This window comes from Galeopterus variegatus, unplaced genomic scaffold, assembly GCF_000696425.1.
Source record: "Galeopterus variegatus unplaced genomic scaffold, G_variegatus-3.0.2 Scaffold2380, whole genome shotgun sequence".
In the NCBI taxonomy this organism is placed as follows: Eukaryota; Metazoa; Chordata; class Mammalia; order Dermoptera; family Cynocephalidae; genus Galeopterus; species Galeopterus variegatus.
Genome location: NW_007728491.1, coordinates 261,798 through 278,004, shown reverse-complemented (window position 1 = coordinate 278,004; position 16,207 = coordinate 261,798). Strand labels below are relative to the sequence as shown.

Below are 16,207 nucleotides of genomic sequence, written 5' to 3'. Positions count from 1 at the left end.
AACAAATAAAAAGCTGGTAAATTGAATCAGTGGGGTAGAAACAGGAAGTCAAAAATATCTAAAATCCTGTTTATCCCACAGAGCTACAAATGAAGATTTAGGAGTGCTCTTCAAATAAAGAGTTGCAAGAAAAACACAGAAACCAGATTTGTTGTATACATGGGGAGGTAAAAAGTACTAGTCAAGGCAAGTTTGGGCAGTTTTATTTACTAAATTTCCTTTCCTGAAATTTCATGTATGTGAGGAATTCTAAATACCATAGTACAGAATGCTTGTTTGAATAGCAAAAGCAATAAATGTGCAATTTAACATTTAAAAAAAGGTACACTGTGCTTGAATACTAAAGAAAGGCATTTCTTTTATGATCTGAAAAGAAAATGGAAAAAAAAATTTGTGTGATGTGCAATTTGGTCTGCTACTTTAGTTCTCTTACCTGTGATACTTTTTAATCTTACCTCAAAGTCAACCACAGCAGGATTTTCCTTCACTGATTCTAACCACTCAGAAAACACTTTCTCCTCTGGACCAGCGCCCCCTTTCTCCCATGCCAAAGCCACTGCATTCTCACTCCTTCCACCTCGAACCAGGGATATAGATTTCTCTGCTCCCTGCAAAAATGAACCTGCAAAGTATTTCAAGAAAATCACCCATTTAATTTTAGCAAATTCCTACTTTAAAGAAAAGCCTATTTGCACAGGAGGAAGAAGTAGATGGTACAGTACATAACTCCATTAAGTAAACTAAATGGAAGAACATCTTCCTCCTCATCCCTATAGGGAGTTTAATGTTAGAAATGATAATAGCGCTAAAAGATGACAATTATAAAGCATCTGGTATATGCCAGGCACTTTGCACACATTATCTTTTATAATTCTCACAACAACCCTGAGAAGTTAGGTTGTCCATTACAAACATGGACATCGAAGCTGAAAGTAATTTGTCCTGGAGCATGTGGTTACTAAGAAGCAGCGCTGGGATGTAAACACAGCCTAGTCCTTGACTGCTCTGTCCCCTACTCTTTGATGCCAACCCCCCAGCTTTTATTTTATATGAACATATGTTTTGGGCTCCTTGGTATAATATAAATCACGTGGCTTTTGATACCCAATCAACTGACTGCCATGCCAGAAACTTCCAATTACAGGGAAAGAAAAAGAAAATGATAGAATGCTTTTTAACTTAAAGGCAGGGGTAAAAGCACAACTAACAAAAGGACAAAAATATTAAGCCTCAGGTTAAAAGTTGGCACAATGTTTCTTTAGAGGCAATGGCACTCAGTGTTGAACTACACAACACAAATCTTTTTTTTTTTTTAAAGATGACCNGAGTTGCAAGAAAAACACAGAAACCAGATTTGTTGTATACATGGGGAGGTAAAAAGTACTACTAAAGGCAAGTTTGGGCAGTTTTATTTACTAAATTTCCTTTCCTGAAATTTCACGTATGTGAGGAATTCTAAATACCATAGTACAGAATGCTTGTTTGAATAGCAAAAGCAATAAATGTGCAATTTAACATTTAAAAAAAGGTACACTGTGCTTGAATACTAAAGAAAGACATTTCTTTTATGATCTGAAAAGAAAATGGAAAAAAAAATTTGTGTGATCTGCAATTCGGTCTGCTACTTTAGTTCTCTTACCTGTGATACTTTTTAATCTTACCTCAAAGTCAACCACAGCAGGATTTTCCTTCACTGATTCTAACCACTCAGAAAACACTTTCTCCTCTGGACCAGCGCCCCCTTTCTCCCACGCCAAAGCCATTGCATTCTCACTCCTTCCACCTCGAACCAGGGATATAGACTTCTCTGCTCCCTGCAAAAATGAACCTGCAAAGTATTTCAAGAAAATCACCCATTTAATTTTAGCAAATTCATACTTTAAAGAAAAGCCTATTTGCACAGGAGGAAGAAGTAGATGGTACAGTACATAACTCCATTGAGTAAACTAGATGGAAGAACATCTTCCTCCTCATCCCTATAGGGAGTTTAATGTTAGAAATGATAATAGCGCTAAAAGATGCCAATAATAAAGCATCTGGTATATGCCAGGCACTTTGCACACATTATCTTTTATAATTCTCACAACAACCCTGAGAAGTTAGGTACTATTACAAACATGGACATCGAAGCTGAAAGTAATTTGTCCTGGAGCATGTGGTTACTAAGAAGCAGCGCTGGGATGCAAACACAGCCTCGTCCTTGACTGCTTTGCCCCCTACTCTTTGACGCCAACCCCCCAGCTTTTATTTTATATGAACATATGTTTTGGGCCCCTTGGCATAATATAAATCGCATGGCTTTTGATACCTAATTAACTGACTGCCATGCCAGAAACTTCCAATTACAGGGAAAGAAAAAGAAAATGATAGAATGCTTTTAAACTTAAAGAACAGGGGTAAAAGCACAACTAACAAAAGGACAAAAATATTAAGCCTCAGGTTAAATGTTGGCACAATGTTTCTTTAGAGGCAATGGCATTCAGTGTTGAAATACACAACACAAATCTTTTATAGAAAATTTCTAAACAATCCCTACTGACTAATGGTAACTTTAACAATATGGGTAGGAACTGAGTACCTGGAAACTGCAGTGAGAAATAAAATCAAATGAAAAGAAAGCGAGTGATATGGGTGATTGATCATGGCATTAATTTGGTGTCTATTTTGGAGGGGCAGCGAGAATTAACCTTGCATCTACTTTTCAGAAATTCTACAGTAAGATAGTCTAGGCTGATTAGAAGAGTGGGTGAAATACTCTACCTATGAAGAAAGTAGTATGCTTGTTCTCAAGTTGAGGTGCATAAGAAAATATGGAGGGGTATAAGAAGAAAATTTTAGTAGTTTTTGTATTTATTTTTCATAGAAAAGTAGGAGAGAAATTAATGTCTGCCGATATGTCATATACTGATTGACAGTGGCTCTGTCAAGTTATCTCCTTTTTGATTGACACCATATATTTCATCAATGGATTGCACTGGGAAGTGTTATCCATGATAGGCATGGGATCCTGAAGAAAATGTGAGAGTTAAACATATTTACTGTTCTGTTAGCTGGTTTGAAGAGAACTAACGCTTACAAGTGAACAGATAGCTTAAAAAGATTCCAGAAAGAAAATGCAGATTGAAGATGATGCCAATAATGCAAACATAAGAAAGCAATTAGTAGAAGGCAGAATGGAATTTCTACTTCTTATACAATCTTCTCATAAGCCACAATTGAGATTAACACCAAAGCTGACCAGAAATATGTCAAAAATTTCAAGGAATTTATGTGAAATATGGATTTATCATTAACAACGAGCCTTGTCCTANGGTCTGTATGTGGGATCCAAACCCTCGGACGGGAGCGCCGCCGCGCTTCCCAAGCGGCACACTATCCAGTGCGCCACGGGGCCGGCCCCAAAACAAGTATTCTTTTGTGCCTGGTTTCTTTCACTCAGCCTTATGATTGTGTGATTTATCTATGTTGTATGTATCAGTAGTTAATTCATGTCATAATTATCTATTTTATTCGTAAGACATTTGAGTTGTGTCCAGTTAATGAATAATGCTGCTTTGAATATTCTTTTGCTGAATGTTTGTGCAATTTTCTGTTGAGTACATACTTATTAGTCGACTTTTTAAGTCTGGATATACATACACACATATACATAACATATATATGTGTATATATAGAGTATATAAATATATATATATATATATACACACACACATATATATATATTCATCTTTAGTAGACATCACCAGTTTCCAAAATGTTTTTGCCAATTTATTCTCTTACCCACAGTATATGGCAATTTGAGTGGTTCTACACACTGCCAACAGTTGTCAACTTAAACATTTTCACCATTTGTGTGAGGTGGTGCCTTATGGTTTTAATTTTATTTCTCCGGTTTGCAATGTTGATCATATTTTCATGTTTATTGGCAATTCAAATATATTCTTTTGCCTATTTTTAAATTTCTATTGCCATTTCCCTACATTATATGTCTTTGTTATGTGTCACTTGGATAACTACAAAATAATAATAGCTGATACGAATTGAGTATTTAATATAGACTAGGCTTTGTACTTATCACTTTACAGAGATTACTTATTTAATTTTCATGATAGGTATATGAAATATACATATGAAATAGTAAATACTATTATTATTTTCATTTTGCAGATGAGGAACCCAAAGCAAAGAAAGATTAAGCTGCTGACCTTGGTTACATAGCCAAAAAACATAAACACAAAATTTGAATGCAGATTTGGCTTACAAGTTTAATAGATATGCAACATACAGATGCTCCTCGACTGACGATGGGGTTACATCCCAATAAACCCACTGTTAAGTCAAAAATATCGTAACTCAAAAATGCATTTAATATCCTGATAAACCCGTCATAAAGTCAAAAAATCATAAGTTGAATCATCATCTATATTTAATAAATCATAGGTAGAAATAATCTCTATAAAGTACATTTTACTTTCCTACTTAATAATTATTACTGTTTCCCTGCTGAATGCAGCGGTGTTTTGCTCAATACTAAATCTGTGAATCTCCTGGTAAGGTATTTTGGGGAGAAACTGTATATAGCATCAGCTTCTTGGAAAAAAAAGCACAGTTTTCTTTATAATTTTAGAAGCTCTGCAAAGTTCTCTTTAACCCTCTTACACTCAAAGTTGTCTATTCTAAAGATGGACCTCCCTTTTCACACATAACACCTATTAACATCCTGCATATCATATGTGGGAAAGTGAGAATCTTTAATAAGATAAAGTCCAAATTTTTTAGCAAGGTATATAAGCCCTGTTTAATGTGGACCAAAGCTACCTTCCCAGCTTTATTTCACAAATTTAGCAGGTTTATTCATTTATGTATTCATTCTTTGCTTCTATGTGCCTCCATTTCTTCATCCACAAAATGGGGGATAATATTTTTACCAGTCTATTGTGAGGATTAAAAGTTAACACACAAAAACACTTAAAACAGTGCTTGAAACATAGTAAGAGGGTAATAAGTGTTGATTATTTATTCACTTATTCTTTCTTTCAATCATTCATGTGTTCATTGAAATACATCTAGAAAACATTTTTAATATGCTGCAAGGCATGGTGCTAAATACTGAGGATGTAAAGACCATGTCACTGTCTTAACTTAGTGGAGGAAATAGAAAGCTAACCCAGCACACGCAATGAGTGCTATGATGTTATGAATACGGGTTTCAGTGAGAACAGACAGGAGAGCCCCTAACCCTAATTATGAATGTCGATGGAGATGGTAATCAGAAAATGCTTCTTGCCCTGTCTGCTAAAAATTATAATTTCAAGATTTGTTTGCTTTAAAATAAATATTATGTTTTTAGCATATGAAACACTTAGTAATACAGAAAAATGAAATTATTCCTCTTATTTAGTATTAGTTTTATATGTTAAATGAATTCAGTTCTCATTGCCTCATCTTTGCCCACTGTTTCTTCATTCCTGAGTTCTATATTTATCTACTGGGTTCATATCTCTATATTAAATTTTGGATGTGTTTTGAAACTCTCTTTATCTCTACCATTCCTCTCATAATTCAAGCTGCATTATGGGCTTTCTGTATGTGTAGCCTCAAGTTAGACAAGACTGAGAGAGAAAAGAGTCAAATACTTTGGTAAATCGACCAGAAATCATAGATTTGAAGGCCATGGGTTTTAATGTCAAGAACCAAGCTCCTGAGAGAGAAAAAGAATTCTTGAGTTCTTAATGCTCGAATTTAAATATCAAGAGCCAAACCAGCTAAGACTCAGAACATAGAATTTATAACATCAACCACAGAATGAAAAGAATGTATAATGACATAAGAGCCATTTTCCCTCCCAAAAGAAGAAAAGGTTTTGAGTAATGGTGAGAACGGGGAATATTGGACATGTGGTAACTAGGACTTAGACTTGGTGGATTCCTCAGTGCAGGATTAGAATTATACTAATTTGGAGATAGTCTTTGGAGGAACAGTGGTATAAAAGAGATTTGATAGAAACATATACATTTGTATTTAAGTTTTCTCTAGTAGTAGGAGGGGAATGACAAGAAAATGTTTTATATCCAATGTGGCACCCAAGCAAGTGGTCTTTTGGGTAGCCTTAAAGGCCCCCACACTTCTCTGAGGTGCAGAAAATAGGCAGGAGTTCCCAAAACCCTGAAGAAAGTGAAAAAGTCTTAAGAGAGGGTTACAGACACACAGGGGCCTGATGTTGGTTGGTATAAAAAAGATTCAAAGGATATGGACCGAGTAACCAAAGGCCAAAGCGGGACTATAGACGTTGGCAGTAGATGCAAGTGCCTAACGATGAGAACCAGAGGAGGCAAATCACATATTGGCTGAGGCCAGCAAAGGCAAAGGGCTACATGCTAATAAAGGTCCCATTCTTCCCCTGATGCTAGATTGTTACCTGACACTCCCACACCACGTGTATGCATATGCACACACGACACACACACACACACACACACACAGATTATCCCTAGTAAGCAACAAAAGGGAAGCATGAGGGAATCCCGAATTTGACTGAAAATTGAAAATGAAAACCCAGAAAGACTGGGTTACATTACATTGGCAATATTATATTTTTCGCCATTTAGAAGAAATGGGGATTTGAGAGACATGTTGAGTTCCATCTTGAGAATAACGACAGAAACAAAAATTATCTTTGAACGCCTGAATTACTCCAGTTGTTTTTTCCCCCATTCATATCTTTGTTGCATAGATTGTACAGTTGAGTAGTTTTTTCAGTAACTACGCAAGAATGTGTATTTCCAGAATTCTCTCACGTCTTGAGAATGTGTTCCAGTTACCTTTACATATGAACACATTTTTTCCTGTTTCAGAAATTTGTGGACATTCTTCTATTGTCTTCTTACATTGAATTTTGTTATGGAGAAGTCCGAAGTCAGCCAAATTTTGTTGTTGTTGTAGTAGACTTATTTTTTCAGTCAAGATATCTGTAGAATTCATTTTTAAAACTTTTGGGTTTAGTAAATTAACCAGAATTTGTCTCGAAGTTGCATATTTGAACAATATTTCTGGTACATATAATCAAGAAAAATTTCTTTCTATTTCAGGAACATGTTCTTATGTAGTGCTTTTTCAAAAATACAGTTTTTCTGTTTTATTTATTGAGCTCTCCATTTCAGGGACAATAATTCCCATGTATTAAATTATGTTTGTCATCCTACTTCCATTAGATTTTCTTTAATAATATCTGAATTTTTCTCTGTATTAATTGTGTAATCACAATAGATCTTTCCTATATGTGACTAACTTTATTTTATTTTCAGACAATTATATTTTATCCTTGTAGTGACTAATTTATTTATAATTATAATGGTGATGCTTCTTAATGTTCGTATACCTTAGCTTTGGAATTTCCCTTTTCAGTTCTTATATTTACTATTTTTATCTCTGAACTCTTGATGTATTGAGTTCATATTATTATTAAATTATTTTATTGCATGATAAACTGGTATAGAATCTGTATCCATTCTTCGATTTGTATTATTAGATTATTTGTCTATTTTACATGCTGTGTTCCTTTTTGCCTTTTTTTTCTTTTTTTGCTGTAATTTGAATGTGTGGTTTTTAAGTTAATTCTTTTCATTTTGCTAATGCTTTACACAGGCATCTACATGTAGAACACCTATATGCTCTACTACTATATTAAAAATTATCTATTTATTATTATAATAAATATTAATTTTTATTTGTTCTTTGTCTGTCTTTCCCATGAGAATGTAAGCTTCAAATATGGGAGTTTCTGTGATTCTGCTCACCTTTGTCCAAAGCAGAATGAGTAGCAATTAGTCAGGCATAATAAAATAAGAGAATTTAACACACAGAGGAAGGAGTTACTTATAATGGCAAGGCATAGGAGAAAGCATGACTCATTTAGGAGATTGCATAAAATTTAGCTATGGAGAGAAAGAGGCAGGAATTTATCCTTAAGGCCATGGGGGAATCATGGCATGATTAAAGCATGAGGGTTTTATGAGTAAGATTTTCTATGGAGAAGATTCCTTTTACAGAAATAAGTAGAACAGATCAGAAGAAGAGAAGTTAGGAGGCTTCTGTGATAATCCAGGTAGGAAATAATGGATGGAGAGTTTTCCCATGGAAATAAAGAGATGGAGACAACTTGGACAGGTTATGCAGGAGGTGGAGTGATTATACACAGTTACTTATTGGATGTGGAGGCTAGAAAGAGGGCAGAATCAAAGACAACACTCAGGTTTTTGCCTTGGTAGACTTAGTTGTGGGCAATTCCATTCACCAAGACTGAGACTGCTAAAGGAGACGCAAGGTAAAAGCAGCCCACAGTTACTGGTCACTATGTTAGGCTCATTATAAATATCGGGTCATTTAATCTTCACAAGAACACTATTGGGCTATAAAGTAAAGGCTGTGCCATTCGACAGTGATGAGAACTGTTTGTAGCAAAGAGAGAATATGTGAAGCACTGGTGCTTGTGAACATTCTGGTAGAGATGTTCAGCAGACAGTATGTGTCCGGAGCTCACAAGATATGTCTGGGTTGGGATTAGGATGTCAGGGTGAAAGCCCACTGGCTGAACTCTGGGAAGGAGTAAGATCATTCTGCAAAATCTGACTTGTATCTTCTTCAATAATTTTGCCTGGATTTTGTTTCTCTTTCTCTCTCCATTCTCCAAAGTCTGCTGCTGTCTTCAGTGCATAGCCCGAAATAATTCTCTTCATATAACCTGATGTCTTTTGATCTCAGGAAATATTTTCTGCCCATAGTACTTCCACAGCCTTTCTTTTCTATAAAACTCTCTTAGACCCTTATCCATCTGAATATTTATGGTTGTTTGTATGTATCCTTACTTTGTAAGATCCTTGATCAGAAGGTCTTGTTCACACCCATATTTTCTTCACAATGCCTAATATTGAGTTTCATTATATTCAACAGCCTAAGAATAACGTGAAGAAAACCTTAACTATTTCCCCTTTTGCATAGCGCTAATGATATTTCATTTGCCCCTTACCCCCACCACACACAGGGCTCTGAGGCAGATAAATGAAATAAATGAAGAGTTAAAAATAGCACAGTCATGGGCAATATGGTACTTAAATTACAGCTGGCCTTGGAACACACTGTATAAGCTGCTAAGAGAGAGGACTGTTACCTTCATGTTTCTCTGACAGCTTGTTAGCGGTGCACCGGTGCTCCACTTCTGTTGTCTTAAAAAAAAGAATACGTTTCTTTGTTTCAGTCCGTACACAGCATTGGGATTCTTCTTTTGTTAAACCTAGAAAATAAAGTACAAACAAATACCAATGAAAATGCATCACTGAGAATTCGAGAAGAGGAACATGAGGCTCTGGTCACTTTTGGAGCTACCAATACTACACTAGCATACTTCAAAATGTTCATGGAAATATTCATATTATCTTTGAATTCTGTTTTTCCACTAATGTTTTGAAGTACCCTCATATGTCAGGCCCCATTTTCCCAGTCCCCATAAACTTGAATGATTAACAGTTTTATCTACAGACTCAATCCTGTACAGGCCCTGAGATAATCCTGAACAACAGAGGTAAGTCTGTGAATCTCCACCATCTCTCCCTTCAACACTGACCCTCAAAAACACACATGAGACCACTGTGGCCCATCCCATGGAGCTCATGTAAGTCTCTTCCCGGTGTCTGCCCCTTGTTGCCGCTCAACACAATGGGCACCTAAGCTTGCCCTGTCTAGTGGCCACTGCCATGCGTAGTGCATCATGAGATTAAGACAGGCTCTGTTCTGTCCCCCACCACAAGGCCTGCTTTCCAGGCCACAGCTTATTCTGTGAGACCTGAGTCCACATCACTCGCTTCCTATTCATGACCTAAAATGCAAATCTTGTTTGCTCTCTGTAGAGCTAGGGCTGGGTCTGGAGCTCACAGACCCCTCAAGCCCATTGCCCAGACTGGGACACAGACCCTTCACACGCAGGTCTACAAGCTAGGTAACTGGAAGAAAGGTCCTTGGAGCCTTGGTTGAAGGAAGAGTAGTCTTTATTCAGCACACACATGTCTGAGAGCTAGGCAGTCCAAAGAGAAACTCAGAAACTCAACTGCTATTGGCAAAATCCAAAGAAAAACTGAGCAGCTGCTAGCAAAGTAAACATGCTCTCTTTTCAGATGTGAGCTCTGCTGGCCAGCAGTTCAGGGCCACTGCTCCACACAACTCTCAAACACACAAGAGCAACAAAACTAAAAAGATACATTAGCACGCACACACACTAACTACACCCACACACACAATTTGTTTACAAAGAATGTGCTGCACCACACCCAACTGGACCTGAGGCAAGAGGGCCTGATTAAACAATTCTGTTTTCCCAACACCATCTCTCCTTCTCTGAGCACTCATCCTCATGCTTCTCTGTGCTGTCTCTCTCTGACTCAGCTGCTCACTCTATCTCTACCTCCAAAACCTTTTTATTTTAATTTCAGAAATTCTGACTTCCTGACCTATAAACTCTTTTAATCGCCTCCCTGGCTATTCTATCTCCTTATCTTAATCCAATCTGGACTTGATCCTGTTTTCCCTGTTGGCTCCAGGGATGTTGATGCTGCCCCATTCCCACCTTCCTAGTTTCCTGGTGCTGCTTCTGTTGTTGACTCTCACAGTCTTATGAGTCGCGTGAAAACCCAACACTCTGTGAGGCTCAGGCCATCCAGTTATAATACCTCCAGCACTCACTGTCCTTGTTCTTTACCAAATTCCCAAGCATCATTCGTGGAAGATTTTAGCGACCGAATCACTCCCACCACAATGCCTGTGATCATCCTCTGTGACCTCAAAATCTGCATGTGCATAAAACACAGGGCACAGAAGCAGATTGGGCATATATGTGTAGGCTGAATTGCTACTACCTCTCTGGGTTGTCTGAGAGGAATCAATGTTTTCTTTTTCTTAACAGCTTCCCAAGCCAACACTTCCAGAAACACCAAAATTAAAATTCAGTTCTTTTGATATTTAGTTAAAATTTGCTTTTCAAAATACAAGCACATGGGAGATAGAGCTATTAATATCAGCTCTTAAGCACCTTAAAGCAAAGTAGTTTATCGAACGAATATTGGTATTTAGGGTTGCTGGCTACATATCGAACGAATATTGGTATTTAGGGTTGCTGGCTACAATAGGCAGGAAAAGTGTTTTCAGAGCTTGAGGCACTGATAGGAGGTGATGCTGAAATGAACACCTGAAGGCATAGATCACTGAGACCGGTTACATGCAAACCGGATCTGCCTATGTCACAGTTTTTTTTTTAACGTTTTGACACATTTGAAGAGATGCAATATTAGTTGGGAGTAGAAAATTCTTAGTATGAATCCTCATGTTTACCTTGTATCTTCAACTCTTGCAAAAAAGATGGCTGTTTCAGTCTGGCTGAATAAATATGGTTCATTTTTCGTCTGGTTGCATTGTTTTTGTAAGTGGGTCAATCATAGTTTTAAGCCATGCCTGCAATTTAATGCATCTGTAATGCACAACTCATTCTTTTCCTTTCATTAGGTGTGCATTATTTATAAGTGAAAATTAAATTGTATGTGTCCAGTTAATTAGCTATAACATAATGAATTAACTATAAACTTAATTTCCCTTTCTGGGGGCTACAGGTGAATTCTTGAAGATTTGATTGATGAATCCCTCTTATGTATTAAACATATGGTGATTAAATATCAGGGCTCTGTCAACGAATTGCTGTGCAAGCCTTTTCTTCCCTGCAGTATGTCCTGTCAGTTGCTGCCTGAACTCTGTCTGCATTAACTAAAGGACTACTTGATGCTGTAGTAGCCAGCCTCTCAGACCTGAGTGTCCCTCAGTTGTGGCACAGGGATGAGTATTTCAATAATGTCCTCAGCTACTCTGAGAGGAAATCAATATAGTGTTAAGTCAAAAAAATCATACTGATAAGTAGGGGGGAAATAATGTTTCACCTCCGATTAAGAGCAGAAGATGACTTCCCAACAAAAGGAGTTTAAAATTACCATCTTGTATATTATGATATTTTAATTGTTTAATGAGTTTTCACTGTATTCCTGAAATTCTTTTCACCTTGTACACTTAAGCAATGCCAATTTTTATTCAAAATTTTAACTTGCTCTTGGATTGGAAGAATTAACATTGTGAAAATGTCCATACTACCCAAAGTGATCTACAAATTCAATGCAATCCCCATCAAAATTCCAATGACATTTTTCTCTGAAATGGAAAAAACTATCCAGACATTTATATGGAATAACAAAAGACCACGAATAGCTAGAGAAATTCTAGAGAAAAAGCTAAGTAGGCAGTTCTCTAAGGAAGATATACAAATGGCCAACAGACACATGAAAAATGCTCAACATCACTCAGCATCCGGGAAATGCAAACCAAAACCACACTGAGATACCATCTTACTTGTTAGGATGGCTAATATCCAAAAACTGAGAATGATAAATGCTGGTGAATTTGTGGAGAAAAAGGAACCCTCCTACAGTGTTGTTGGGACTGAAAAATGGTGCAGCCTTTCTGGAAAATGGTTTGGAGGTTCCTCAAACAATTACAGATATATCTACCATATGACCCAGCTATTCCACTGCTGGGAATATACCCAGAGGAATGGAAATCATCATGCCGAAGGGATACCTGTAATCCAGTGTTTACTGCAGCACTATTTACAATAGCCAAGAGTTGAAACCAGTCAAATGTCCATTATCAGATGAGTGGATACATAAAATGTGGTATATCTACACAATGGAATTCTACTCTGCTATAAAAAAGAATAAAATACTACCATTTGCAGCAATATGGATGGACTTAGAAAAAATTATATTAAGTGAAATAAGTCAGGCACAGAAAGAGAAATACCACACGTTCTCACTTACTTGTGAGAGCTAAAAATAAATAAATAATACACAAACAAATGAGGGGGGCAGGAAAGAAGACACAACAATCATAATTCCTTGAACTTGTTAAGACAAGTGAACAGATATGCTATTGATGGGTGGGAGGAGGGGAGGGAAGGGGGAGGGAGGAATTGGTAAAGGGACACAAAAATCAACTGCATTGTATATTGATAAAAACAACAACAACAAAAATGTTAACTTGACTTTGGAACACTGAACAATAGAGGAATAAATTAAGGGATACAAATGAAAAGCGATTTAATTTTGTTCTCTTCTTCTTGAGGGAAAGTACTATGAAATATTCAAGTAATTTTTCAAAATTAATGACAGGGATTTAATTCTTAACGACTAAAGCATAAACAGGAACTAGATCTATACTCTGGCATGGCTAAGTAAAGGGAGAAGCAATAGAAAGAGATGAAAGGGGAGGCCAGAATGTATATTCATCTAGAGAGTGGGCAAAAACAAGTAAGCACACCCACTGGAGAATTACATTTTATTGAGATTTGTTTCAGTCTGGGTATGCCATGTTTTAACTGTGATTAAAATTGCACAGCAATTCTATTTTTGTGATTCAAAGAAATGTATTTATATAAATTTACTTTTTAAATATAAGATTATTAAGAGTATGAGAATATTGAATATGTATTATCAAATATATATACACACAAACATACATATGTATACATACAAACTATAAATACTATATAGTGTATGTGTGTGTATGTATGTATGTAAAGTGCATGTGTATATGTGTGTATAGATATATATGGGTATCTATTTTCAGTTTCCTATCCCATCTCAAACTCCCTTTCTTTCCTTCATTATGTGTATCTGTTTGTCAGTCTCTGCCTTGCTTCTAGAGAAAGAGAAGGTGACAATGTTTTGGCAGGGAAGTATAGCTCATTACTTCATTTGGTTATGGGGCTACAACTGTGGAAATGTTGGATGGTTGATTCGAGATTCACACAGTTCTTTGACCTGACCTCTATACTCTTACATGCTTTGCTCTGAATGCATGATGTCTACTCATCAAATGGGCAATCATTGTCAGGGTTACAGCAGCAGTGACCAGAATAATTTCATCTGAAGGGTGAGATGAAACCAAGTCAAGGCCATTTTCGCTCAGCCTTGTTGCTGATGCTCTTTGCAGTGGAAGAAAACATCAAATTCATCATGCAAGCACTGCTGCAGGGGAAAGAATAACTGAGATATAACACAGGGCAGGCAGCCCGGAAAGCACAAATCTTTTGGATTTTAGTAAACATGTCAGGTAAAAATTTTTAAGTCCTTTTTTAGGAAGCTTTTCTGAAAGGTATTTATTCCATCTCCTTTGTTAGGAAGCAGATCATGAGGGACACCCGATCTCTTAAGATTTGGAAGGACTCAGGGCAACCATGTGTTGCCATAATGACACATAAGAAGAGAGGGACTGAAACTCTGTTGGCCCCAGGCCTAGCATGATGTTCTATTTTTAAATAAATTCCTGGTTTCTGCTGTATAAAAGTTTAGTGATGAATAATTCTGATTTATTTGGGGGAATTGGTGAGTTTATTTCTGGTTACTATACAGTTTCCTAACTTTGTTCTCAAGAGACACGTGATAAATCCTCACAGACCCTGTGCCATTTCACACAGCAGCCTCAAACAAATTTATCCAAAGGTGCTTAAGCTGTGATGATAATTAACATTGGCCATTTAAGATAATCCTTAAAAACCCAAGATGTTTGGTTTATATTGTTACTTTATGTGCAAGAGGAAATATATCTGCTTTATATATCAAGATATAAAGTTGTAACCTTTCCTCATACAAAAGTACTTCGTATTTGGTTGCAAGTTTTATCACCAGGAGGTGCATATCTGGCTCACATTAATTCAGTCCCTAATTTTTCTTTCATCTTCTGCCCTTGGCTTTTAGTTAAAATCATTAAACAAAAAAGATCACTATTAAATTTGCTATAAATTATTGCTCTATAAAATTATCTCTGTTAAAATGCTACAAGTAAATTATCTTGTAGAATTTAGTTCCTGGCAAACTTGTTAAGGTTCCTTGAGGTTTTGTCATGCATCTCCACTATCCTGTGGCTCATGATGTTCCCAGATGTCAGGAAATTCAGAGACAAATGTGATTCCCAGCCATAGAGGTTAAGCATACTTATTTGTCCTTCTGTTTTGGGTTCTAGTTTTATGTTTTTATTCTATTTACTTGAATGTGTAAGTTTTGTATTGTTCTTCATATCATTTTGGAAGTAAAGCAGGATCTAAGTAAAGTCAATAAAGAAGAATAATTAAAATGATAAAGTAAGGAAAAAAAGATGCTGCATGCTATTATACCAGTTAAGAAGAATGAAGGCTTGAAGAGAGCATACCTGAGATTTTTAGTTTCTCACTGCTAAACTGATAAAGGAGGTCATATACGCCCCCCAGGGAGCCGGAGGTGAAGTAGTGAGTCCCGAAGTCATCAAATATCCGGCTATACAGAGCAGAATTGTATTCTAGAGGCAGATGGTTAAGTGCTTTCAAAAAGACATCAGAAAGCTGCAGATCTTTAGCTTTCATTGTGAAGTTTAAGACTTTTATCACTTTATGGATTCTAATAAAACTAGAATCCTAATGGAACAAAAGAAAAGAGTAAAAAAACGATGATTAAAAATAATGAAAGCTTGAAGTATCAAGCATTTAAACGTCATCAATTTATCATTAGCTTCATTTCTACCATAGTATTACAACAATTTTAACTCTAATGCATGCTCTCACACACAAAGTTTTAATTTTCATTTTACTTTCTAGTACCTTTTCCTGAGATGTTCAAAGTGCTAAACAAATAAGATTATCTCAATAATGTCAACTGTGTGACTGAGGCGTATGTTCTCTATCAAAGAAGAGATCATTTATCAGAAAAGTCAGTCTTTCTTTCTTGATTGCCAGTCATGGAGGCATTTCCTACGGAGTTTTTATTTAGAATGCTTTGCTAGTGCAAATAATTGAAAAAGGATTGTGCAGATTTTCAATGAAAGTTATGCAACTAAGATTCAAGTTGCAGCTTTGTTATTAACTGCCAAAAGCATTTTAATCCTCTAGACTTCAGATGACAAATGATAAAATGAGGGCTGCGCATTGAATGACGTTCACACCCTCTTTCAGCTCCAAAATGCTGTAATTCTAAATTACTTGATGGGTGAAATTAAACAAAATTATTTATATTCTCACTCCTTTACCCATATGCATAAATATATAAGTTTTTTGTTTGTTTGTTTGTAAACTTCTTGTTTCTTGTTATGCTGC

The 16,207-nt window shown here is 36.3% G+C and overlaps 1 protein-coding gene across 1 annotated transcript in view; it reads right to left on the bottom strand.

The window, feature by feature from the left end:
• Window positions 1-16,207, bottom strand: part of C6 (complement component 6) — a 58,460-nt gene that overhangs the window by 15,071 nt on the left and 27,182 nt on the right. Inside the window, exons 7-9 of the mRNA XM_008581522.1 lie at window positions 15,292-15,532; window positions 9,167-9,289; window positions 456-622 (exon numbers count right to left, since the gene is read on the bottom strand). Of these exons, the coding sequence (XP_008579744.1) occupies window positions 456-622; window positions 9,167-9,289; window positions 15,292-15,532 (531 nt within the window). The remainder of the gene's footprint in view (window positions 1-455; window positions 623-9,166; window positions 9,290-15,291; window positions 15,533-16,207) is intronic.